Source organism: Raphanus sativus, unplaced genomic scaffold (assembly GCF_000801105.2).
Source record: "Raphanus sativus cultivar WK10039 unplaced genomic scaffold, ASM80110v3 Scaffold0142, whole genome shotgun sequence".
Classification (NCBI taxonomy): Eukaryota; Viridiplantae; Streptophyta; class Magnoliopsida; order Brassicales; family Brassicaceae; genus Raphanus; species Raphanus sativus.
In genome coordinates, this window is record NW_026615462.1 from 16,113 (window position 1) to 40,038 (window position 23,926).

Consider the following 23,926-nt stretch of genomic DNA (forward strand, 5'->3'; position numbering starts at 1 on the left):
TTGATCTTCTCTTCATCCACCTTTAGACCCTGTGAACTAACAACAAAGCCTAGGAAAACTAGTTGATCAGTGCAAAAGGTACATTTCTTGAGATTAGCATAAAGATGCTCTTGGCGCAAGGTTTCCAAAACCTTTTCAAGATGAATAAGATGATCTTCTAAGCTGTTGCTATAGACTAAGATATCATCAAAGTATACAACTACAAACTTACAGATGTACTCCCTTAGAACATGGTTCATGAGGCGCATGAAAGTGCTTGGAGCATTGGTAAGACCAAATGGCATGACTAGCCACTCATAGAGACCTCTCTTGGTCTTGAAAGCAGTCTTCCACTCATCTCCTTCTTTCATTCTTACCTGGTGATAACCACTCTTCAAATCTATCTTTGAGAAGATAGTGGCACCACTGAGTTCATCTAGCATGTCATCTAGCCGTGGGATTGGATGTCTATACTTGATGGTGATGTTGTTTATAGCTCGGCAATCAACACACATCCTCCAAGTCCCATCTTTCTTTGGCACTAGAAGAACTGGAACTGCACAAGGGCTTAGACTCTCTCTTATGTATCCCTTGTCCATCAAGTCTTGCACTTGTCTCTCCAATTCTTTGGCTTCCTCCGGATTGACTCTATAGGCTGGTCGGTTTGGCAATGGAGCTCCTGGTACTAGATCAATCTGGTGTTCTATTCCTCTTATTGGTGGTAAACCAGCAGGAATATCTTCTGGAAAGATATCAGGGAACTTCTCAAGTAGTTGCACAACTTCTGGTGGGAGTTCTTGATCTTTATAATCTGTCAAAACACCTTCCTTAAAGATCATTAGTAGCACCTGTGTTTTGTTCTCTAAAGATTTTAAAACTTTAGATGGACTAATATAGAGATTAGTCTTACTTACCTTGTTTCCTTTGCTCATATCCTTTTGCAAGTCAAAGACTTGTTGTGGAGTTAAAGGAGCTAGATTGTGCTTGCGGTTGTTGTGAGTGAAGCTATAGTAGTTGGTGCGTCCATTGTGTATGGTCTCCTTGTCAAATTGCCAAGGCCTGCCAAGCAAAAGATGACCAGCTTGCATAGGAACCACATCACAAATTACCTTGTCAGCATATCGGCCTATGCTGAAAGAAACTTCCACTTGTTCACCAATCTTCAGCTCGGTTTCATCATTTAACCACTTCAATCTATAAGGTCTTGGATGCGTGGTTGTCTTGAGACCTAGCTTATCAACCAAATACTTGCTAGCAACATTAGTACATGAACCACCATCAATGATCAAGCTACATACCTTAGATTCAATGGTGCATCTTGTATGAAAGATGTTTTCCCTTTGAATGGTTTCTGGTTCGAACATGGCACTAAGTACTCTTCTTGTCACAAGTATCTCTCCCTCATCTGGATAGTCAGTGATCTCTTCATCAGTAGCATCCGCTTCTGCTTCTTCTTCTTGAGTCTCATATCCTCCATCTTCTCTAAGGATCATGACTCTTTGATTAGGACAATCTCTCGCATAATGCCCCTTACCTTGGCACTTGTAGCAAGTGATGTCTCGGTTTCTAGGTGCACTAGGCTTGCTTTGATCAGCCTTGTTGCCCTTAGATGTATCAGCAGTGGAGTTCTTCTTGAATCGGTTCTCAACCTCAATGGACTTGCCTTTGTCATTTCTTTGAGCTGGTGGAGTCCAAGTGTTCTTACTTCTACTTGTAGCTGCGGTTTTGCGCTTGATGTGTTGCTCTGCTTGGATAGCAAAGTGGATTAGATCATGGAAGTGCTCATAGTTCTGTCTCTCCACCTTTCTTGTTATCCTATCTTGAAGTCCATCCAAGAATTGTGCCATCAAGGTTTCCTCAGAGTCTTGAACTTCTAAGCGGTTCCTCATAGCATCAAACTCTTCATAGTACTCCTCAACTGACTTGGATCCTTGAGTGAGCTTCCTGAACCTCTTTTGCAAGTCACGGTAGTAGTAACTTGGCACATATCTTCTCCTCAGCATGGCTCTCATGTCATCCCAAAGAGCAATGGGTGCACGCCTTAGCCTTCTCCTCTCGGATAGCTCTCGATCCCACCATGTCAAGGCGGTGTCAGTGAGCTGAGCAGCAGCTAGAGAGACCTTCCTTAGCTCGGAGTAATGGTAATAGTCAAAGATATACTCCATGCGTGTCTCCCAATCAATGTAGGCATCAGGATTAACCTTTCCAGCAAAGGTTGGTGGCGTGAGCTTCAAGTCTTTGCCTCCTTGCCATTGATCATGCTCTTGATCATGTCCTCTTCCTCGGTCTCTCCCTCTATCTCTAGCATTTCTTCTAGGAGGGGGTCTTTGTTCTTCCTCTTCTAGACTCGGCATATCACTATCCGAATCATCCTCAGCTTGGGGATTGTTTTGTTGCTGTTGTTGTGGTTGTTGCTGGCCTTGAGGATTGTTGTTTGCTCCTTGAGCAGGTTGGTTGGCTTGAGCTCGTTGTCCTTGCTCTAGGCGAGTCATCCTCTCACTGATGGATTGCATTGCAACTAGGAGCTGAGCCATAGTGGTTGCGGTATCAGCTGAAGATGAGCTATTATCTCCCATATCTTATCCTGAAAGAATCTCAAGATCAAGTGAAAGATATCAAAGAAGCAAGTTCAAAGAATACAATTTGCAAAAGATGATAATACTAATGCAAAAGAAACAATTGAAACTCGGCAATGATATAAAACAAATGAAAGATGGACCAACAATGATATGAATGCAACAAGAATCTAAATATGGAAAGTTGAAACTATATGAAATGAAATCCTTTTTTTTTTTTTATAAAAATGAATATGAAATGCAAAACTTGAATAAGAAAACTTTTTTTGTATTTTTTTGTAAAACTTTTTCGAAAAGAAGACGCAAGTACTAAATATGGAAATCAAAAATGTTGGATGATATGTGATGGATGCGCAAATGCTATTTTAGGCAAAGATAAGCAATCAATCTAAACACACAAAGCCTTTGATTTTCGAAACAAATATGGATCAACACTAGGAAAACTCTATCTCTTTTCTTTTTCTTTTTCGATTTATAACTAAGAACACCAAGAACAACAATGGTGAATGCAAGGAATGCAACAAAGAACAATTTTTTTTTTGGCTTTTCTTAAATAAAACTACACGATCTAAAGGAATAAGGAAAAGAGATAACCAAATAAGGAGCCTTTCGGCTCTGATACCAAAATGATATAGGCACAAAGAGGCCCTTGCTCAAGCTGGTTGGATAGTGGTGAGGATCAAAGAACCGGTTGCTAATGAAGTGGAGTGAGATGGAAGGATCTGATGTAGAGGATGGTTTGAGTGAAGGATCCGGTTGTATTGAGACTCGCAAAGACACCAATGGAGGATGGAAAGCACCACTTGGTCGAATAACCAACTTGACACTTCAAGGGATGAAAGATGGCGTGTTGATGAATGATGGATCCTTGTTGCTTGTTCGTATAAACAACTCAACAATGATATAGAGATGGATAGATGGAGTGAAGGTTGATTGAATCACACAACCAAAGAGATGGATCGAGGTGAAACCACAAACTCTATGGAGAGGAGTTTGATAAATCACGTTTTGCTTGGAGGCTGCTTCTCACAAACTCTCAAAGACTTTAGGTTTAGTTGCTAGGGGCAAACTGACTCATATATTTCATAAAGGTTAAAGATACATGACTGCTTATAAGGGACTTATATAGTGTCCAATGCAGTTGTGCCCTTCTAGGGGTCTTGAAGCAAAAAAAACAATACAAAGACTCGATCTAGGACTTAAGAAAGCATAGGCTAAACAATGCCTGACTCAACGAAATGAAATAAAAGAAATAAAATGTCTCAAGACCCTGCAAGATAAATCATAGGATATAAATCATAATGTAAATGGACTTACCTTACTTACCTTTGATGCGGATGAGGTTTGAAAAGAAGTAGCCGTTGGAGAGGAGCCTCTTTTGATTCTTGTGAAGTGATGTCGTTTGAAGGCTTGCTCTTCTCTTCTCAATGCTCACCGTTTCACTTAGGCGTGATGACAAATAAGGAAACCATTCCTTTGTGAGGAAGAATGGACCATATATTATCATCATCCTTTGGACCAACTTGTATAACATAAGCTTCATCTTTATTAGCTTCTCCTCCGGTTATAGTGAATTGATCCATGCGGTTTGTGATGGCTTCTAGCTTGGTGTTGATGTTGCTTTTGATGAGAAGGACTTCTATGGCTTTGTTAAAGCTAGCAGCAACACCTCTAGTTCCTGATCTTGTCCTTGGAGCTTGTCTGAGTGTGGGGATGTTGATATCTGGTTCTATGTCCTCATCAGAGCTCTTTGGTGATTCCTTAGTGAAGATCCAAAGAGAATCTTGGTGTTCTTGCAGCTGTTCTTCAAAGTTCTTCTCTTTCCGGGTTGTGTGAAGATTCTCAAGTTCAAAACTAAACCTTTCTAGTTTGTTGAAGCTAGAGAAGTGTGTTACTTACGTTCGTGGTGTGAAGACTCAAGCTCAAGATCATTTCCAGCCAGTTCAAGCTAAGGTTACTCAGTTCAAGGTTGATATCTTTGAAGGAGATACAATCGGGTAGCTAGGTGTAGAAAGGTGTTTGCTTTAGTCTTTGCGGTTCAAGTTGATATCTTTGGCAAGATAGAAACTTGTTTGTGGGTTGAGAAAGCTTAGTGTGTGAAGAATTGAAGTACTAGGATCGTTGTGATTTTAGATATGGAAGGAAGTATGCATATGAAAGTTGCTGTTGTGTTCAAGGGAACCAACTATCTTGTGTGGTCTCGGATGGTGAGAACCACAGTGGGTTGCAAGGGTTTATGGAGTCACATCACCAAGGGTGAAGCTCCAAAGCTCGGAGAGTTGAGGAGAGACAAGGAGGAAGTCTCAAGTGATGATGTAGAGAAGTGGGAGCAGGAAGATATGCTTGTGATGTCTGTCTTGCACGCTTCATTGGAACCATCCATCTTGGATGCTTATAGCTACTGTGAGTCAGCTAAGGAGCTATGGGATACCCTGAAAAAGGTTTATGGAAACACTTCAAACCTCAGTAGAGTCTTTGAAGTGAAGCAAGCAATCAATAGCCTTGCACAAGAAGACATGGAGTTCACTAAGCATCTCGGAAGGTTTAGGTCTCTATGGTCAGAGCTAGAGATGCTGAGGCCGACTACTACTGATGCTGAGGAGCTTAACAAGAGAAGGGAACAAGACAAGGTCTTTGGTCTGTTGTTGACACTGAATCCAGCATACAATGGTCTCATTCAGCACATGTTGAGAGATGATGATCTCCCGGACTTGGAAGAAGTATGCTCTCGGATTCAAAAGGAGCAGGGCTCCATTGGCTTATTTGGAAGAAAGGGAGAGCTATCATTGGCTAATCAAGCATCTCAAGCTGAACATGGTGAAGGTCCGCAAGCTAATAAAGCCATACAAGGCAAATATGAGAAGTTCAATGGGAATTGTGACCATTGTAAGAAGCATGGTCACAAGAAGAGTAGCTGCTGGATTCTCCACCCCCATTTGAAGCCAGCTAAGTTCATGAAGGACCGGGAAGCAAGAGCTCATATGTCAGAGTGTGCAAGTGGAGGATCAAGTGGAGCTGGTACTAGTAAGAGTCAAGAGGTGACAAGGGGAGATACTGGTGATGGGAAGTCTCTGGTAGCCTACTCTGGTGCACCTACCATCCGCAACAACCCTGATCAGGAATACATCAAGAGATCCGACCTTGATGCCCTCATAAAGCTCTTCAAGGAGAATGGTAACTCTGGTAACTACTTTGGTTATTCATTTGGTGCTAGGATGATAGATAATCCTGTGAATTTTGATAGCATTGATAGCATGGTTGATAGGTTGAAAGATATGCATAAGGTTTCTAGTATTGCTAGGACTGATCATGCTCATCATTTCAAACCATCTAGCATTCTTGCTCTCATTGCTAAGTCTCATGCATCAAAGCCATTGATAGTTGATTCTGGTGCATCTCATCACATGATAAGTGACACTAGGTTGATTAGAGACATTCTTCCTCATGATGGTCATGTGATGATTGCAAATGGTGATAGGATTCCTATTAGAGGAATAGGAAGTCTTAAACTGTTTGATAAAGAGTCTAAAGCTCTTTATATGCCTGATTTTGCTTCAAATTTATTATCAGTTAAAAGATGTGCAACTGATTTGCAATGTAATGTTATCTTTAGTCCTGATGATGTAAAGTTTCAGGATATTAAAAGCAGCAAGTTGATTGGAAAAGGAGTGACCAAAGGAGACCTATACTTACTTGAAGATCTTGCTCCTATTTCAAGCTTTAGCTGTTCTTTTACTTCGACTTCTGCTACTAGTTTAAGCAAAGATGCATTGTGGCATGCTAGACTAGGACACCCTCATAATAAGGCTTTTAAACTGATGTTGCCAGGTGTTTCTTTTGAGAATAATGATTGTGAGGCTTGTATTTTAGGCAAGCATTGTAAAACTGTTTTTCCAAACTCTTCTACTGTTTATGAGAACTGCTTTGATCTTATTCACTCTGATGTTTGGACTGCTCCTTGCTTGTCTAGAGATTCTCATAAGTATTATGTCTCTTTCATTGATGAAAAATCCAAATACACCTGGCTAACACTTATTCCAACCAAAGATAGGGTGCTTGATGCATTTAAAAATTTTCAAGCTTATGTGACTAACCAATATCATGCCAAGATTAAAATTCTCAGGTCTGATAATGGTGGGGAGTACACTGGAAATGCCTTCAAGCAACACCTCTCTTCTCATGGAATCTTGCAGCAAACAAGTTGTCCTTACACACCACAACAGAATGGTGTAGCTGAAAGGAAGAACAGGCACCTCATGGAAGTGGCAAGGACATTGATGCTTCAGTCTAAGGTTCCTAAGAGATTTTGGAGTGATGCTGTGGTCACAGCATGCTATCTGATCAACCGAACTCCTACACTGGTCTTGAAAGGGCAGGCTCCATTTGAGGTATTGAACAACTACAAACCTTCCTTGGAGCATATGAGAGTGTTTGGATGTTTGTGCTATGTGATGGTGCCTAGTGAGATGAGAAACAAGCTGGAAGCAAGAAGTAAGAAGGCAATGTTTGTGGGATATTCCCACACACAAAAGGGGTACAAATGCTATGATCCTGACACAAGAAGAGTGTTAGTATCAAGAGAAGTGAAATTCATAGAAGAAAGAGGTTATTATGAGGAGCAGAATCAGGAAGATTTGAAGGATCTTACCTCAGATAGAGCTTCTACATTGAGAACCATCTTAGAGGGGCTTGGAATCAATATGACCCAGGATCAGTCTCGGGTAACTACAGCAAGAACACCCCCAAGAGGTCAAGAAGTGGATCAGGAACCTACCAACCTTGATCATGTGGGGGGAGAGAGTTCAAGTGGAGAAGAGAGCTCAGGTGGTTCTCATGATCAAGGTGTGGTAGCTAGTGATGGAGCTGAAGAAAGTCAGTCAACAGCTAGTGAAGAAAGTGGGGGAGTATCTGAACCAGTGGTGCAAGAACAAGAACAATCCGAGCCAGTAGTACAAGATGTTCCAGCACCAGCCTTGAGAAGGAGCACAAGAGTTAAGAGGGATGCTTCCAACTGGGTAAACACGAGAGTGTACTACAATGCTCAGGCTGTGGAGCATCCTTCTCAAGCTGTGTGTTCCTTTGCTCAATATCCAGAAGAGCATTGTGCCTTTCAAGTGAGCTTGGATGAGAGTTATGTTCCAAGAAGCTATGAAGAAGCAATGCTTATACAAGAGTGGAGAGACTCAGTCAATGCTGAAGCAGATGCTATGATCAAGAATGATACATGGTATGAGAGTGCTTTGCCAAAGGGAAAGAGGGCTGTATCTAGTAGGTGGATCTTTACTATCAAGTATCTACCAAATGGAAAGATAGATAGGCGCAAGACAAGATTGGTGGCAAGAGGGTTCACTCAAACATATGGAGAGGACTACATTGATACATTTGCACCAGTGGCCAAACTCCATACAATCCGAGTTGTCTTATCATTGGCAGTGAACCTTGAGTGGGATCTTTGGCAAATGGATGTCAAGAATGCTTTTCTACAAGGAGAGCTAGAAGATGAAGTATATATGTTGCCACCTCCTGGTCTTGAGCATCTAGTGAAGAAGGGAAATGTCTTGAGATTAAAGAAGGCAATCTATGGTCTCAAGCAATCTCCTAGAGCTTGGTACCACAAACTGAGCACAACCTTGAATGGTAGAGGTTTCAGGAAGTCAGAACTTGATCATACTCTCTTTACACTGGTCACACCCTCAGGTATCATTGTGATCCTTGTATATGTAGATGATATTATCATTACTGGTTCTGATAAAACAGGTATCAAGGCTACTAAGGAGTTTCTAAAATCTGTCTTTGATATTAAAGACTTAGGAGAGATGAAATACTTCCTTGGTATTGAGTTGTGTAGAGCCAAGGAAGGATTGTTTATCTCTCAGAGGAAATATACACTTGATCTTTTGAAAGATGCAGGTGCATATGGAGGCAAGGTAGCTAAGATGCCCATGGAGGATGGGTACAAGGTTCCACGTGAGGGGGAGATTGAAGATAGCAAACTCTTCCATGATCCCAAGCTTTATAGAAAGCTTGTAGGTAAGTTGATCTACTTAACAATTACTCGGCCTGATATATGTTTTGCTGTGAATCAGGTAAGCCAGCATATGCAAGCTCCAAAAGAGCATCACTGGCGCATGGTGGAAAGACTATTGATGTATCTGAATGGTACACAAGGTCTTGGAGTTTGGATGGGTTGCAATAAGAGTACAGAAGTGGTGGGCTATTGTGATGCTGATTGGGCAGGAGATAGAGCTGATAGAAGATCAACCACTGGCTATTGTACTTTCATTGGTGGGAACTTAGTTACTTGGAAGAGTAAGAAGCAGAAGGTGGTCTCATGTTCTAGTGCAGAAGCTGAGTATAGAGCCATGCTGAAGCTAACCAATGAGCTTGTGTGGATCAAGGGGATTCTGAAGCACCTAGAGGTTGATCAAGCTACACCAATGACCATGCACTGTGATAACCAAGCAGCTATTCACATTGCATCCAACTCAGTGTTCCATGAGAGGACCAAGCACATTGAGGTCGATTGCCACAAGGTCAGGCAGATGATTGTACTTGGAGTGATCTTACCATGCTACACAAGAAGTGAAGATCAGTTAGCTGATGTGTTCACTAAGGCTGCGAGACAGAAGACAATGGAGTCCATCCATATCAGGTTGGGCCTCATTGATTTGAGCAAGAGGAGCTGATCCCCTTAGCTATGAGGTCTTCACTCTTTTTCCCTCATCAAGGTTTTGTCCCAATGGGTTTTCCTTGGTGAGGTTTTTAATGAGGAAGATCTCATGGCTTTCCAAGCTTGACTTGTTCCACATGGTCAAGCTTGAGGGGGAGTGTTGAGATGAGGTGATGAGATTCATGAGGTAGAGAAGAGGTTAACATGTAAAGGAGAAGAGGAGAAAGAGATCAAGTTACTATTTGGGAAAGTACTATTACAGTAACTTTATGTTACTGTGGTAAAAGAGAAGTTACTGAGGTAAATGGGTAAATGGAGAAGAGAAGAGTGGGATGATCTCAGATACACTGAACCAAAGAGAAGGTTAAGGGAAGAAGCTAGTGACCGTTATGGGTAAGGTATTGGCGCGCCTTGACAGGCTGTCAAAGGCTGGAAAGGCAAAGAGGATCTAGTCAAGATGTTGAAGGCATCAAGCATGTGAAGCATATGGTCCATGTATTTCAAATGAGGCGCCTACTCTCCTCTTGACTCTACATGCTTAGAATAGTACTTAGACTCTCTTTACTTGTCGAAACCCTTGTTAGTCTCTCACTATATATTTGTAATCTCACTCTCATTATCAAATCTAAGAAAGTTATGTCTCTAGTTACTATTACATCTGGTTACTATTACATCTAGTTAAGGATCAACTTCCTGGTTATTCTCCACTGATTAGTTGTCCAAATAAAGCTTCTTAGATCGTGGTTCATCCTGGTTTGATAAGAATCATGAAGATAATGCCATATGTCCGAACAGGCAAATCTAGAATCATCTGGATAGAAGGTGGGATATCTTCTTGCTCACAACACTTATGAGATTTATTCAACTTCCTGGTTATTCTCCACTGATTAGTGGTTCCAAATAAAGCTTCTTAGATCGTGGTTCATCCTGGTTTGATAAGAATCATGAAGATATTGGCATATGTCCGAACAGGCTAATCTGGAATCATCTGGATAGAAAGTGGGATATCTTCTTACTCACAACTCCTATGAGATTTATTCAACTTCCTGGTTATTCTCCACTGATTAGTGGTTCCAAATAAAGCTTCTTAGATCGTGGTTCATCCTGGTTTGATAAGAATCATGAAGATATTGCCATATGTCCGAACAGGCTAATCTGGAATCATCTGGATAGAAAGTGGGATATCTTCTTTACACAACACCTATGAGATTTATTCAACTTCCTGGTTATTCTCCACTGATTAGTGGTTCCAAATAAAGCTTCTTAGATCGTGGTTCATCCTGGTTTGATAAGAATCATGAAGATATTGCCATATGTCCGAACAGGCTAATCTGGAATCATCTGGATAGAAAGTGGGATATCTTCTTACTCACAACTCCTATGAGATTTATTCAACTTCCTGGTTATTCTCCACTGATTAGTGGTTCCAAATAAAGCTTCTTAGATCGTGGTTCATCCTGGTTTGATAAGAATCATGAAGATAATGGCATATGTCCGAACAGGAAATCTGGAATCATCTGGATAGAAGGTGGGATATCTTCTTGCTCACAACTCCTTATGAGATTTATTCAACTTCCTGGTTATTCTCCACTGATTAGTGGTTCCAAATAAAGCTTCTTAGATCGTGGTTCATCCTGGTTTGATAAGAATCATGAAGATATTGCCATATGTCCGAACAGGCTAATCTGGAATCATCTGGATAGAAAGTGGGATATCTTCTTACTCACAACTCCTATGAGATTTATTCAACTTCCTGGTTATTCTCCACTGATTAGTGGTTCCAAATAAAGCTTCTTAGATCGTGGTTCATCCTGGTTTGATAAGAATCATGAAGATATTGCCATATGTCCGAACAGGCTAATCTGGAATCATCTGGATAGAAAGTGGGATATCTTCTTACTCACAACTCCTATGAGATTTATTCAACTTCCTGGTTATTCTCCACTGATTAGTGGTTCCAAATAAAGCTTCTTAGATCGTGGTTCATCCTGGTTTGATAAGAATCATGAAGATAATTGCCATATGTCCGAACAGGCTAATCTGGAATCATCTGGATAGAAAGTGGGATATCTTCTTACTCACAACTCCTATGAGATTTATTCAACTTCCTGGTTATTCTCCACTGATTAGTGGTTCCAAATAAAGCTTCTTAGATCGTGGTTCATCCTGGTTTGATAAGAATCATGAAGATATTGCCATATGTCCGAACAGGCTAATCTGGAATCATCTGGATAGAAAGTGGGATATCTTCTTACTCACAACTCCTATGAGATTTATTCAACTTCCTGGTTATTCTCCACTGATTAGTGGTTCCAAATAAAGCTTCTTAGATCGTGGTTCATCCTGGTTTGATAAGAATCATGAAGATATTGCCATATGTCCGAACAGGCTAATCTGGAATCATCTGGATAGAAAGTGGGATATCTTCTTACTCACAACTCCTATGAGATTTATTCAACTTCCTGGTTATTCTCCACTGATTAGTGGTTCCAAATAAAGCTTCTTAGATCGTGGTTCATCCTGGTTTGATAAGAATCATGAAGATATTGCCATATGTCCGAACAGGCTAATCTGGAATCATCTGGATAGAAAGTGGGATATCTTCTTACTCACAACTCCTATGAGATTTATTCAACTTCCTGGTTATTCTCCACTGATTAGTGGTTCCAAATAAAGCTTCTTATATATTGGTTCATCCTGGTTTGATAAGAATCATGAAGATATTGCCATATGTCCGAACAGGCTAATCTGGAATCATCTGGATAGAAAGTGGGATATCTTCTTACTCACAACTCCTATGAGATTTATTCAACTTCCTGGTTATTCTCCACTGATTAGTGGTTCCAAATAAAGCTTCTTAGATCGTGGTTCATCCTGGTTTGATAAGAATCATGAAGATATTGCCATATGTCCGAACAGGCTAATCTGGAATCATCTGGATAGAAAGTGGGATATCTTCTTACTCACAACTCCTATGAGATTTATTCAACTTCCTGGTTATTCTCCACTGATTAGTGGTTCCAAATAAAGCTTCTTAGATCGTGGTTCATCCTGGTTGATAAGAATCATGAAGATAATGCCATATGTCCGAACAGGCTAATCTGGAATCATCTGGATAGAAAGTGGGATATCTTCTTACTCACAACACTTATGAGATTTATTCAACTTCCTGGTTATTCTCCACTGATTAGTGGTTCCAAATAAAGCTTCTTAGATCGTGGTTCAACCTGGTTTGATAAGAATCATGAAGATATTGCCATATGTCCGAACAGGCTAATCTGGAATCATCTGGATAGAAAGTGGGATATCTTCTTACTCACAACTCCTATGAGATTTATTCAACTTCCTGGTTATTCTCCACTGATTAGTGGTTCCAAATAAAGCTTCTTAGATCGTGGTTCATCCTGGTTTGATAAAGATCATGAAGATATTGCATATGTAATGAAACCCTTGATGGTTTTGTTTTCCCTTTTGGATGGATCTGAGGGTGATATGGGTTGTGTTTTGCGGATTAGAACAAGGATGGTATTGTCTCCTTGAAAGATGGTGAGATGGTTGATGGATTGAGATAGATATGGTGATGAACTTCAGTGTAGATCGATGGAGAGATCAAACACTTGTGTAGATGTGCTAGAGATCGTGAGTATTACGCCCACAAACAATGATCTCAAGCCAAAGCCTTGCAGAGAATCAACTCCTAGGCAAACAGTGTTCAGAAACTGAACAAAGGATTCACAAAACAAAGGAAAGATTTTTATTGAAAAAGTGAATGAATCATACTTTGGATTCTCACGGTTTATGTAGAACAAAGACAAAGAAAGAATGTGGAAACTTGCAACAAGACTTGTGTGAAACTAAGAAGAAAACACTTAGAACTAGGCAATCTCGAAGACTGAGTAATTGAAGAACTCCTTGACTTGATTCTCCATCGAAGTTGGTTCTGGTTTAGAATAAACCAACATCGAAATTGCATTCTTCAATCTCCTGGTTGTGATCTTGTAACCGGGCCTAACTTGGTTATGAGATCATGGTTGTCGTGGGCTTTACTTGTCTCCTCTTCAGCAACATCTAGCTCACTTGTCTCCTCCTCAGTATCACTTAGCTGAATCAGCTCCTCATGCTCCGCATTGTCTCCTTGTTTAGCTAGGTTTGCATCATCCCCTCCTCCTTTGAAAGGATTTGTCCTCAAATCTAAATGATCAGCACAAAAAGGAATTAGATCAGCAATATTAAAAGTATTACTAATAGCATACTTCCCTTGAAGATCGATCTTGTAAGCATTGTTATTGATCCTCTCCAGTACTTCAAATGGTCCATCTGTTCTTGGCAAGAGTTTGGACTTTCTTTCCTCAGGAAACCTTTCTTTTCTCAAGTGGATTGTCACCAAGTCTCCTGGTTCTAGTATGAGTTCTCGTCTGCCCTTGTTGGCGAATCTTGCATACTCTTTGGTCCTCTCCTCAATATTCTTCTTAACCTGCTCATGGAAAGAAACAACAAACTCGGCCTTGGCCTTTCCATCAAGATTAATCTGCTCTTTGTATGGTATAGGCAACAAATCAAGAGGAGTCAAAGGATTAAACCCATAAACTATCTGAAAAGGTGAGAACTTAGTAGCTCGGTGAACAGAGTGATTATAAGCAAACTCAACATGAGGCAAACAATCTTCCCAAGTCTTAATATTCTTTTTAATCACAGCACGCAAGAGAGTAGCCAAGGTCCTATTAACCACTTCAGTTTGCCCATCAGTTTGTGGGTGACAAGTAGTAGAAAACATTAGCTTAGTTCCTAGCTTAGACCAAAGAGTTTTCCAGAAATGACTCAAGAACTTGGTATCTCTATCAGAAACAATACTCCTGGGCATGCCATGAAGTCTAACCACTTCTTTAAAGAACAACTCAGCAATGTGAAGAGCATTATCAGTTTTGTGGCAAGCTATGAAGTGAGCCATTTTAGAGAACCTATCTACCACCACAAAAATCGAATCCCTGCCTCTCTTAGTCCTAGGCAATCCTAACACAAAATCCATTGATATGTCTACCCAAGGTACATCAGGGATGGGAAGTGGAGTGTACAAACCTTGAGGTCGAGCTTTAGCCTTTGCTTGAGTACAAATGACACATCTACTGCATATCTTCTCGACATCTCTCTTCATGTTTGGCCAGTAGAAGTGCTCCTTTAGAATAGCATAGGTCTTAGCAACACCAAAATGCCCCATCAGACCTCCACCATGTGATTCCCTAACATAGAGCTCTCGCAAAGAACAATTAGGCAAGCACAATCGATTTTCAAAGAATAAGAAACCATCAGCTTGATAGAATTTGCCACTAGTATGTTTCTCACTATCCTTAAAGTGTTCTTTGAAATCAGGATCATCAGCATAGTAAGATTTTACTTGATCAAAGCCTAACAACTTAGTTTCCATGGAAGTAAGCAAAGTATATCTTCTTGAAAGTGCATCAGCAACAACATTCTCTTTACCTTGCTTGTAGTGGATAACATAAGGAAAGGTTTCAAGAAACTCTACCCACTTGGCGTGCCTCTTATTCAGCTTGTGTTGTCCCTTTAGGTGCTTGAGTGATTCATGATCAGTGTGGATCACAAACTCTTTTGGCCACAAGTAGTGCTGCCATGTCTCCAAAGCCCTGATCAATGCATAAAGCTCCTTATCATAAGTCGGGTAGTTCAGCATAGCACCTCCAAGCTTTTCACTAAAGTAGGCAATGGGTTTCTTTTCTTGCATCAGCACTGCCCCAATACCTATTCCAGAAGCATCACATTCAATTTCAAAAGTCTTAGAAAAATCAGGAAGTGCAAGCAAAGGTGCTTCAGTCAACTTCCCTTTTAGGTTCTGAAAAGCTTCTTCTTGTGCTTCTTCCCATCTGAACCCCACATTCTTTTTGATAACTTCAGTGAGGGGTGCTGCAATAGTGCTGAAGTCTCTGACAAACCTTCTGTAGAACCCAGCTAGTCCATGAAAGCTCCGGACTTCACTCACACTCTTAGGAACTGGCCAATCTCGGATGGCTTTCACTTTCTCTTCATCCACCCTGATTCCTTGAGCTGAAACAACAAAGCCTAGAAACACAAGGTGATCTGCTCCAAAAGTACATTTATCAAGATTAGCAAAAAGAGTTTCTTTCCTAAGCACTTCTAAAACAATTCTCAAATGTTCAGTGTGCTCAGACAAACTTTTGCTATAGATCAAGATGTCATCGAAATAAACTACCACAAAGTGTCCTATGAAGGCTCTCAAAACATGATTCATCAGTCTCATGAAGGTGCTAGGAGCATTAGTTAAACCGAAAGGCATAACAAGCCACTCATACAAACCATGTTTTGTTTTAAAAGCAGTTTTCCATTCATCTCCTTCTTTCATCCTAATCTGATGATATCCACTCTTTAAATCTATCTTAGAGAAAATGCAAGACCCATGCAATTCATCAAGCATATCATCAAGTCTAGGGATAGGATGTCTGTACTTTACAGTGATATTGTTGATGGCTCTGCAGTCAACACACATGCGCCAGCTTCCATCCTTCTTTGGCACCAGTAGTACAGGCACGGCACAAGGGCTCATGCTTTCTCTAATGTGTCCTTTAGCCATCAGCTCATCAACCTGCCTTTGCAACTCCTTGGTTTCGTCTGGGTTGGTTCTATAGGCTGGTCTATTTGGAAGAGAAGCGCCTGGAACCAGATCTATTTGGTGTTCAATCCCTCTGAAAGGTGGCAAGCTAGCTGGACTCTCTCTTGGAAAGACATCTCCATATTCCTGCAAGATAAACTCAAATCCTTTCGGAAGCTCCGGAGCATGGTTAGAAGAAGTTAGTAGTGAACCTTTGAAGATAAACAAAAGCAAAGGTTGTTGGAGAATCAAAGCTTTCCTGATCTCACTGTTTTTGGCCAAAGGATTAGTTCCCTTTTTGAGTCAGATGAGTTCTCCTTGGCTTCTTGTCGCCTGAGCCTTAGTTGTAGCTGATCTTCATGTACTTCTTGAGGTGACAAAGGTGCAAGCACAATCTTTTTATCTCTGTGAGTGAAGGAGTGGCGATTTGTAAACCCATCATGGATAGCTTTCTTATCATACTGCCAAGGCCTGCCTAAGAGAATATGACTTGAATCCATGGGTAGTACATCACACACTATCTCATCTTGATACCTCCCAATGGTTATAGGAACCATAACTTGCTCAGTGACCTTCAGCTCGCCTCCCTCATTAAGCCATTGTAGTGGGTAAGGTCTAGGATGCTTCCCTGTTTTTAGCCCAAGTTTTGCTACAAGAGATTCACTAGCCACGTTAGTACAACTTCCACCATCTATAATCAAGCTGCAAACTTTATCATAAACAGTACAACGAGTGTGAAAGAGATTCTCCCTTTGATCAATGTCTTCTGGTTTGGATTGGACCTGAAGAGACCTTCTTGTAACCAGGAGCTGTCCTCGGACTGGATAGTCTATCAACTCTTCCTCGGAAGTATCAGCTTTCTCTTCCTCAGATATAATATCTCCATTATCCAAGAGAATCATCACCTTCTTGTTAGTGCATTCATTAGCATAGTGACCAATGCCATGGCACTTGAAACACTTCACATCTCTTGATCTAGTTGCTGGTGCTTTTCCCTTATCATCACGCTGATGGTCTTAGCCTCTTCTTTGGTTTAGCTAGGCTTTTCTCATCCTTGGTTGTCCTGTAGTTGTTGCCGTATGAACCCTTGGAGCTGTTCTTTCTCTTCTGTTGTTGCTCAATGAGGATAGCTTTGTGAAGAAGCTCATAGATGTCATCATAATCCTGCAGCTCCAATCGATCTTGTATTTCTCTGTTGAGACCAGCTTGGAACCGAGCCATAGTTGCATTAGAATCCTCAACAACAGATGCTTTTATCATGAGAGTCTCCATCTCCTGATAGTAATCCTCCACGCTCTTAGTTCCTTGAGTGAGCCTCCTTAGTTTCAGATGAACATCCTTGTGGTAATGACTTGGAACAAATCGTTTCCTCATGAGAGTCTTGAGTTCAAACCAACCTGACACTGCTGCTTCCCCGGTTCTTCTTCTTGTTGAAGTAATCTGATCCCACCAGTGAAGAGCATAACCATTGAATTCAGTTGCTGCAAGTCTAACCTTCTTTAGCTCTGAGTAGTTGTGACAATCAAAGATCAACTCTATCTTTTTTTCCCAATCAAGGTAATCGTCTGGATTGCTGGTACCACTGAAGACTGGTACTCTGAGCTTGATGTTACCAAGACTATCATCTGGTTTGTGTCTCTCTGCTCGGTTGGTTCTGGTCTGAGATGGTGCTCTAACTGATCTTACTTCATCTGAACTCCTTCCGGAAGAGGTGATATCATCATCAGTTAAGCCAGTAGCTACTCTCTTGCCTCTCCTTTTCTCTCTAGCAGCTTTCCTAGCCTGAGAAGCACTACCCAAAACATTGTTAGTAGCAAAGGAATTTCTTTCAAATTCAAGTTTCTTATCTATTGCTTTCATCAGAGTTGACATCATAGCTTCCATCTGGACTTTGTTGAACAGGTTTGGATGATCTTCCTGCTCATGCTCTTCATCCGACATGATTCCTATTAAGAAACTCAACAAGAAAGGTTAGAACACAATATGATAGCCGAAGCCTCACTGGTGTTTCTCTCAAGTGTTTCTCTCAAGTGTTTCAGTTTGTGAATCCAGAAGTTCAATAGCAAACAGAGTTCAAGCCTTTTGAAGTTAATTCCCTACCCCAAAGAGAAGAAAAGATAGACAGTATTAAGAGATTTAGTTCGCAAGAGGCTTTACCACCAGAGACTGGATTTCTCTTCAGTCTGGCTGGATTTCTCTTCAGCCTTAGATGCCTTGATCTTTCTTTTTTTTTTTATACTGGTCGGCCCCTCGCACTTTTAGATAGGTAGAAAAGAGATGGATAGATTCACAGAAACAGAATGATAAAAAGGTTCCCAAAGAGAAGAAGAGAATTCGAGTACAAACCCTGAATCAAAGCCCTCAATCTGCTCTGATACCACTTAATGAAACCCTTGATGGTTTTTTTCCCTTTTGGATGGATCTGAGGGTGATATGGGTTGTGTTTTGCGGATTAGAACAAGGTTGGTATTGTCTCCTTGAAAGATGGTGAGATGGTTGATGGATTGAGATAGATATGGTGATGAACTTCAGTGTAGATCGATGGAGAGATCAAACACTTGTGTAGATGTGCTAGAGATCGTGAGTATCACGCCCACAAACAATGATCTCAAGCCAAAGCCTTGCAGAGAATCAACTCCTAGGCAAACAGTGTTCAGAAACTGAACAAAGGATTCACAAAAACAAAGGAAAGATTTTTATTGAAAAAGTGAATGAATCATACTTTGGATTCTCACGGTTTATGTAGAACAAAGACAAAGAAAGAATGTGGAAACTTGCAACAAGACTTGTGTGAAACTAAGAAGAAAACACTCAGAACTAGGCAATCTCGAAGACTGAGTAATTGAAGAACTCCTTGACTTGATTCTCCATCGAAGTTGGTTCTGGTTTAGAATAAACCAACATCGAAATTGCATTCTTCAATCTCCTGGTTTGTGATCTTGTAACCGGGCCTAACTTGGTTATGAGATCATGGTTGTCGTGGGCTTTACTTGTCTCCTCTTCAGCAACATCTAGCTCACTTGTCTCCTCCTCAGTATCACTTAGCTGAATCAGCTCCTCATGCTCCGCATTGTCTCCTTGTTTAGCTAGGTTTGCATCAATATGTCCGAACAGGCTAATCTGGAATCATCTGGATATAAAGTGGGATATCTTCTTACTCACAACTCCTGTTGTGGGAACCGAAATTCGCACTGTCGATTTTAGTTAAGTTGAAAACGTAGGAAAACTAAGTTGACCTAGTTTTCCCGAGGATCCCGGCTATCTGCTGGGCCACGCACGACAAAGTTAAAACAAGTCTAATTCGAGAATAAATGCGTAAAATGAATAGAGCAAAAAGAAAGAATCTTATTTCCAAATCTGCGGAGAACGTTTGGACAACAGGTCGAGATCTCGGCTGTAAGAGCTGTCGATCGTCGCTAGTCTCGAAACCTAGATCTAACCTAGTTGAGTCGCAGCTCGCTAAAAAGGAAATAAGCGCCTAAGTTCTAAATTGCTCTGGAGTGGTTTTTCTCTCTGATTTCGGATTCCCCTTCCTCTGCTCCTAGCATTGCTTATATACTCCCATAGGACGGTCTATCTTTGATGGGCTGAGTCTGCCGTGGGCTGGACTTTTTCCATTTTCGTCGGCTTTCGTGCTTATCGGGAAAGTTGACATTTATCTTTTCGGAAAGTTGTCATTTATTTTTCTGGAAGTTTAACTTTTATCTTGTCAGGCAAAGATAATCGTAAACCGCCGCATCCATCCTTTTAGAAAATCGTAAACTAGCTGTCCGATCGGAGTTGGCCCCTTTCGGGCCGTATTCCGACCTTCCGCCGTTTTTCCACGATTTCTCTGAAAGGATGCTCCTACTTGGATGTCAAGTCTTTCGGAAGATCTTCGATTCATTGCTAAGGCGAATGGCGTTGTAAGATAACCATCACCGTTTTATACGAAGTCTTCCTATCCGTTGACGTCTTAGGGGTTTTTAGAAATCCCGGAACAGAGAAAGGGTTTTATTTGTAAGGACTCGGAAAGTCGCGAAACACGGATTTCTGGCGACCCGGAGGTTTGGAACTTACGCACGAAGACCAGCCGTCCGAAGACCCGAGCCAGCACGGGGCTAGCCGCCCGGCGACCACGGCCAGCACGGGCGCTAGCCGCCGGCGGCCACGGCCAGCACGGGGCTAGCCGCCCGGCGGCCACGGCCAGCACGGGCGCTAGCCGCCGGCGGCCACGGCCAGCACGGGGCTAGCCGCCCGGCGGCCACGGCCAGCACGGGCGCTAGCCGCCGGCGGCCACGGCCAGCACGGGGCTAGCCGCCCGGCGGCCACGGCCAGCACGGGCGCTAGCCGCCGGCGGCCACGGCCAGCACGGGGCTAGCCGCCCGGCGGCCACGGCCAGCACGGGCGCTAGCCGCCGGCGGCCACGGCCAGCACGGGGCTAGCCGCCCGGCGGCCACGGCCAGCACGGGCGCTAGCCGCCGGCGGCCACGGCCAGCACGGGGCTAGCCGCCCGGCGGCCACGGCCATTTCGGTGTTGGCTGCTCGGTTCCTTCGGCGTGTTCGTGTTCTCGTGTTTTTAGTTTTCCGTAGGTCTTTCCTTGTGTAGAAAATGTTTCTAGTAGTTGGTTTCGAGACGATGAATCTCGAACTTAATCTTTTCTTAAGGTTTCTCGATTAACAATTGGTCTCTCGAGGTTGCTTTAACATTTTTCATGTTTTTCCGAGACTTTCGGACATCGATTTCGTCTTGACCGATTTTGACCCCAACAGTTAGCCCCCAGCTAGCTAGGAGCCGTAGGGTTCGTAGGTCCTAGCTTGCAGTATGGCTCGTGAGGAAAGTATGGAGATGAAATCGTGCCGAAGGTCGGGGTGAATAGTAAAAATTTTGCCTATAAAGACTTGTGAATTCTTTACCATTCTTACTTCACCCAAGATTCTCAAGTCAATCTCTCTCTTGCAAATTCTCTCTCTGCTTTTTAAGAAAAGAATGACTTCAAGATTGAAAACCTCGAAGAGGCAGTCTCGCTCGTCCTCGGATAGTTTTCATGCTGAGGAAGAAAATCCGAAGCCCGAGGTTTCGGAGATCAACAGGAACGCGTACTGCGATGCTGTCTTTGGCACTGATGCTCCCCTTCCCGTGATCCCGATTCCCCGGCGACCCCTGAGGGCGCGTGGAGAGATCGACTCACCGAGCGAAGTGTCTCCCGAGTATCTCGAAACTCTGCGAGAGTATTATGGAGTTTACTCCATGAAGGCGAGGACCAACTTTTCGGTGATCCATGGAGTCACCTCGCACGCCAAGGATTATGTCGATCGTTTCTTTTTTGTGAGGATAGACGGAGAGTCTGTTGAGGAAGGCTTTTCTCCATCTATTCCCGACGGAATGGCTGTACCAGCGAGGTAAAATTATTGGCATCCCTTCTTTTAACATTCAAAAGACGAGTATTGAACGTGTGTGTTTTTTTTTTTTTTTTTTTTTTTTTTCTTTTTTTTTTAGAGAACAGGTGTCTCGCGCATGTTCCTCCGATCTTGCGGTGAGGAGGGATCTTTTTAGGTCGAGGCCTTGTTCCTGGAACTCCTTCACTCTCGACCGGATTCGAGGGGCGGTCGCGCTTTTCCGATCGCGAGGTGGTACTCGTCCCTGCGTCAACGATAGGTCCTACGTTTTTGCCCCTTTAAGGCAAAGGCGGAGACCTCGTAAAGATAAAGGGATCGCTTTTGATTCCTCGTCGGGAGATGGCGCGACGCCGAGATACGACCCCGGCTTTACCTCGGAGAGTCGGGATGTTCCTCCTCCGGGTGACTTCTTTGACGAACTCCCTCCGGCGTTTTCCCGTGACGAGTCTTTGGACAACGAGGAAAGGGACAAAGTGACTGCGGAGGGTGCTCGCTTGGTCAACGAGGTTTGTTCTCGAAACTCGAGTTACTTCTCTTTTCTTTTTATTTGACCTTGGCTTCTTTGCAGGCCGTGAGAGTTTGGAATGCATCGATTGATGGGAGTTTCCGCACCGCCCGGTTGGCCCGTTTTAAAGCGGAGGAAACGGCAAGGGAGTTTGCTAAGTATCGATTGGAAATGGAGGAGCAAAATCGCCGGCAAGCCGAAATCCAAGCTCGAGCCCTCGTTCGCGCGGAGAGGAGCGGACGGAGAAGAGCTGCCGCCGAAATGAACCGAAGGGCTGAAATTTTTTCTACTGAGTTCGAAGCTTACAAAGAGGCTCAGGACTTTGTAGGTGATTTTCGCGAGTGCCGTGGTTCGGTCGGTACCCTCGGCAAGATGCAGCGTGGGGGCTTCTCTATTTCCGGCGAACTCGCCACGATGGACAGCTCGATGAGGATATGTGCCAACGCCGAATCCTTTGTTCCCCCAATTGAAGGAAGAATCCGAGAACTGTGGAATCCTATCCAGGTTTCGGAGGATACGGCGGATGTAGGAGAGGGTCCAAACGCAGGCGACGGGGATGAGGAGGTTTGATCAGCCCGACTCTTCGTTCGGAATATCTCTAACCGACTCTTATGAATTTGATTATAACTTATGATTTGGCCAAGTGTGGCCGTTTGTATATATGTGTTGCGATCCTTAGGAGGTCGCATGACTTTATGTTTTTCGGGATCGGCCGTTGGTGGCTTTCGGATCCCTGTTATAAATATTTTTTACGAGCTATGCGTTTTGATTTATACTTTCGTCAAGTGTAGAGGGTTCGAATACGCGTAGTCACTTCGCATTCAATCTCTTCTTTTTGTCGCTAGGTCCGTAGGTTACTTTGTAGCGAACGTTAGGTTTGTAAGCGATAAGAGGCAACTTTTGGGATCTCGTATTCTGGATACTTATGCCTGTGAGATGTCTTAGATACCAGCAAGGCTGGGTTTAGGGCACGACCTAGGTCTACTTCGGACTGAAGCTGTGCGATGACAAATCGGCTTTCGTTTTGCTTGTTTGCGATTTCGACCTGACTCGTACCGTTCTAGAATCTGCGAAGTGCTTATCGGCTTATATGATTCGTTTGGATACGAGTCGAGCTGCTTCCTTTACGAAGAGCTAACCAAAATTTGGATTTCTTGTATAGCGCGCTATGATATCCTTGTCGGATGTAAAAAGGACTCCGTTAGAAGCCGGACTACGAATTTGATTGAGTGAAACGTTTCTGTATTTTTCCGTCGGGGCCAATCGACGGAAATAGTTTTTAGAGTCGCGGATGGACTGTTTAGTGGAGTTTTTAGAGTCGCGGATGGACTGTTTGGAGGAAAATGGAGAATCGAGACCTTTTGGGAACTAACGACGTCTCGCGTTCTTTAAAGATGTGATTTTCGTTTTCCTTAATGTTTATGCGTTGAGTAAGCATTTGAATCAAAAGGATTTATCATTTATAATGTAGACTACATGCGAAAAGTGTTTTTGCGGGAGTACAAGGATATTCGTTCCCATCTTCCCCCCCCCCCTTTTTGGCGAGGGGGATAGCTGAACTCATCGGGTTGCGATGAGCTGCCTACGTACCTCTTGCGAGGATCAAGCCATCTCGTAGTTCTGCTTCTATCACGGTTGTTATTACTCCACGATTTCCGGCGCCTTGACTGTTTCAGCTAAGTCGGCGGTCGCGTCGGGAGTTGGATCATCCGTTTTTCGGCGACGGCCTCGAGGATTTTTCCAGTATCCTGAGTTGTGGCCTGTTCGGATAAATCCGAGTTGCTTTTTGCTGAGTTCTCGGAGGTACTCAGGTTCTTCTTTGTTCGCTTCGGGTTAGCTACTGGGGCGTTCCGATTGCTGCGAAGTTTGTGTTCGGCTAGGAAGCAGAGTCGCGACTGTTTTTGGCTTCCCCAGATTACCGCTGTTCCAGTTGGTGTTGGAAATTTGACGCCGAGATGGTAAGTGGACGGGACTGCCTTCATGGCATTTATCCAAGGAGTTCCCATTATGGCGTTATAGATAGCCGGGTTATCCACTACCGCGAATTCGACAATCTTCGTGACTTCTTTAGCCATGACCGGGAGTCTGATTTTTCCGAGGGTCATGGATGTGACGCCCGAGAATCCAGTTAGTGGTCTTGGCTCTGGGATGACTTCTCCGAGGGGTATGTTCATCCTCTGCAGAGTATCGCGGAA

General features: G+C 42.8%; 1 protein-coding gene across 1 annotated transcript; it reads left to right on the forward strand.

Moving 5' to 3' along the window:
* The first annotated feature begins 5,071 nt into the window (after positions 1-5,071).
* On the forward strand, positions 5,072-22,301 carry LOC108839164 (uncharacterized). The gene is made up of 5 exons (XM_056996163.1): positions 5,072-5,441; positions 5,502-5,629; positions 5,714-5,839; positions 21,334-21,732; positions 21,795-22,301. Exons 1-5 carry the CDS (start codon positions 5,072-5,074, stop codon positions 22,299-22,301), a joined length of 1,530 nt encoding a protein of 509 aa, XP_056852143.1.
* Positions 22,302-23,926: the final 1,625 nt, after the last annotated feature.

Excerpts from the sequence above, each read along its gene's own strand:
- LOC108839164 (XM_056996163.1), top strand. The coding sequence starts at position 5,072 with ATGGAGTTCACTAAGCATCTCGGAAGGTTTAGGTCTCTATGGTCAGAG. Across the intron at positions 5,630-5,713 it reads CTGGTGATGGGAAGTCTCTG|CTCTTCAAGGAGAATGGTAA; the intron begins GTAGCCTACTCT and ends GCCCTCATAAAG. Across the intron at positions 21,733-21,794 it reads GTGCTCGCTTGGTCAACGAG|GCCGTGAGAGTTTGGAATGC; the intron begins GTTTGTTCTCGA and ends GCTTCTTTGCAG.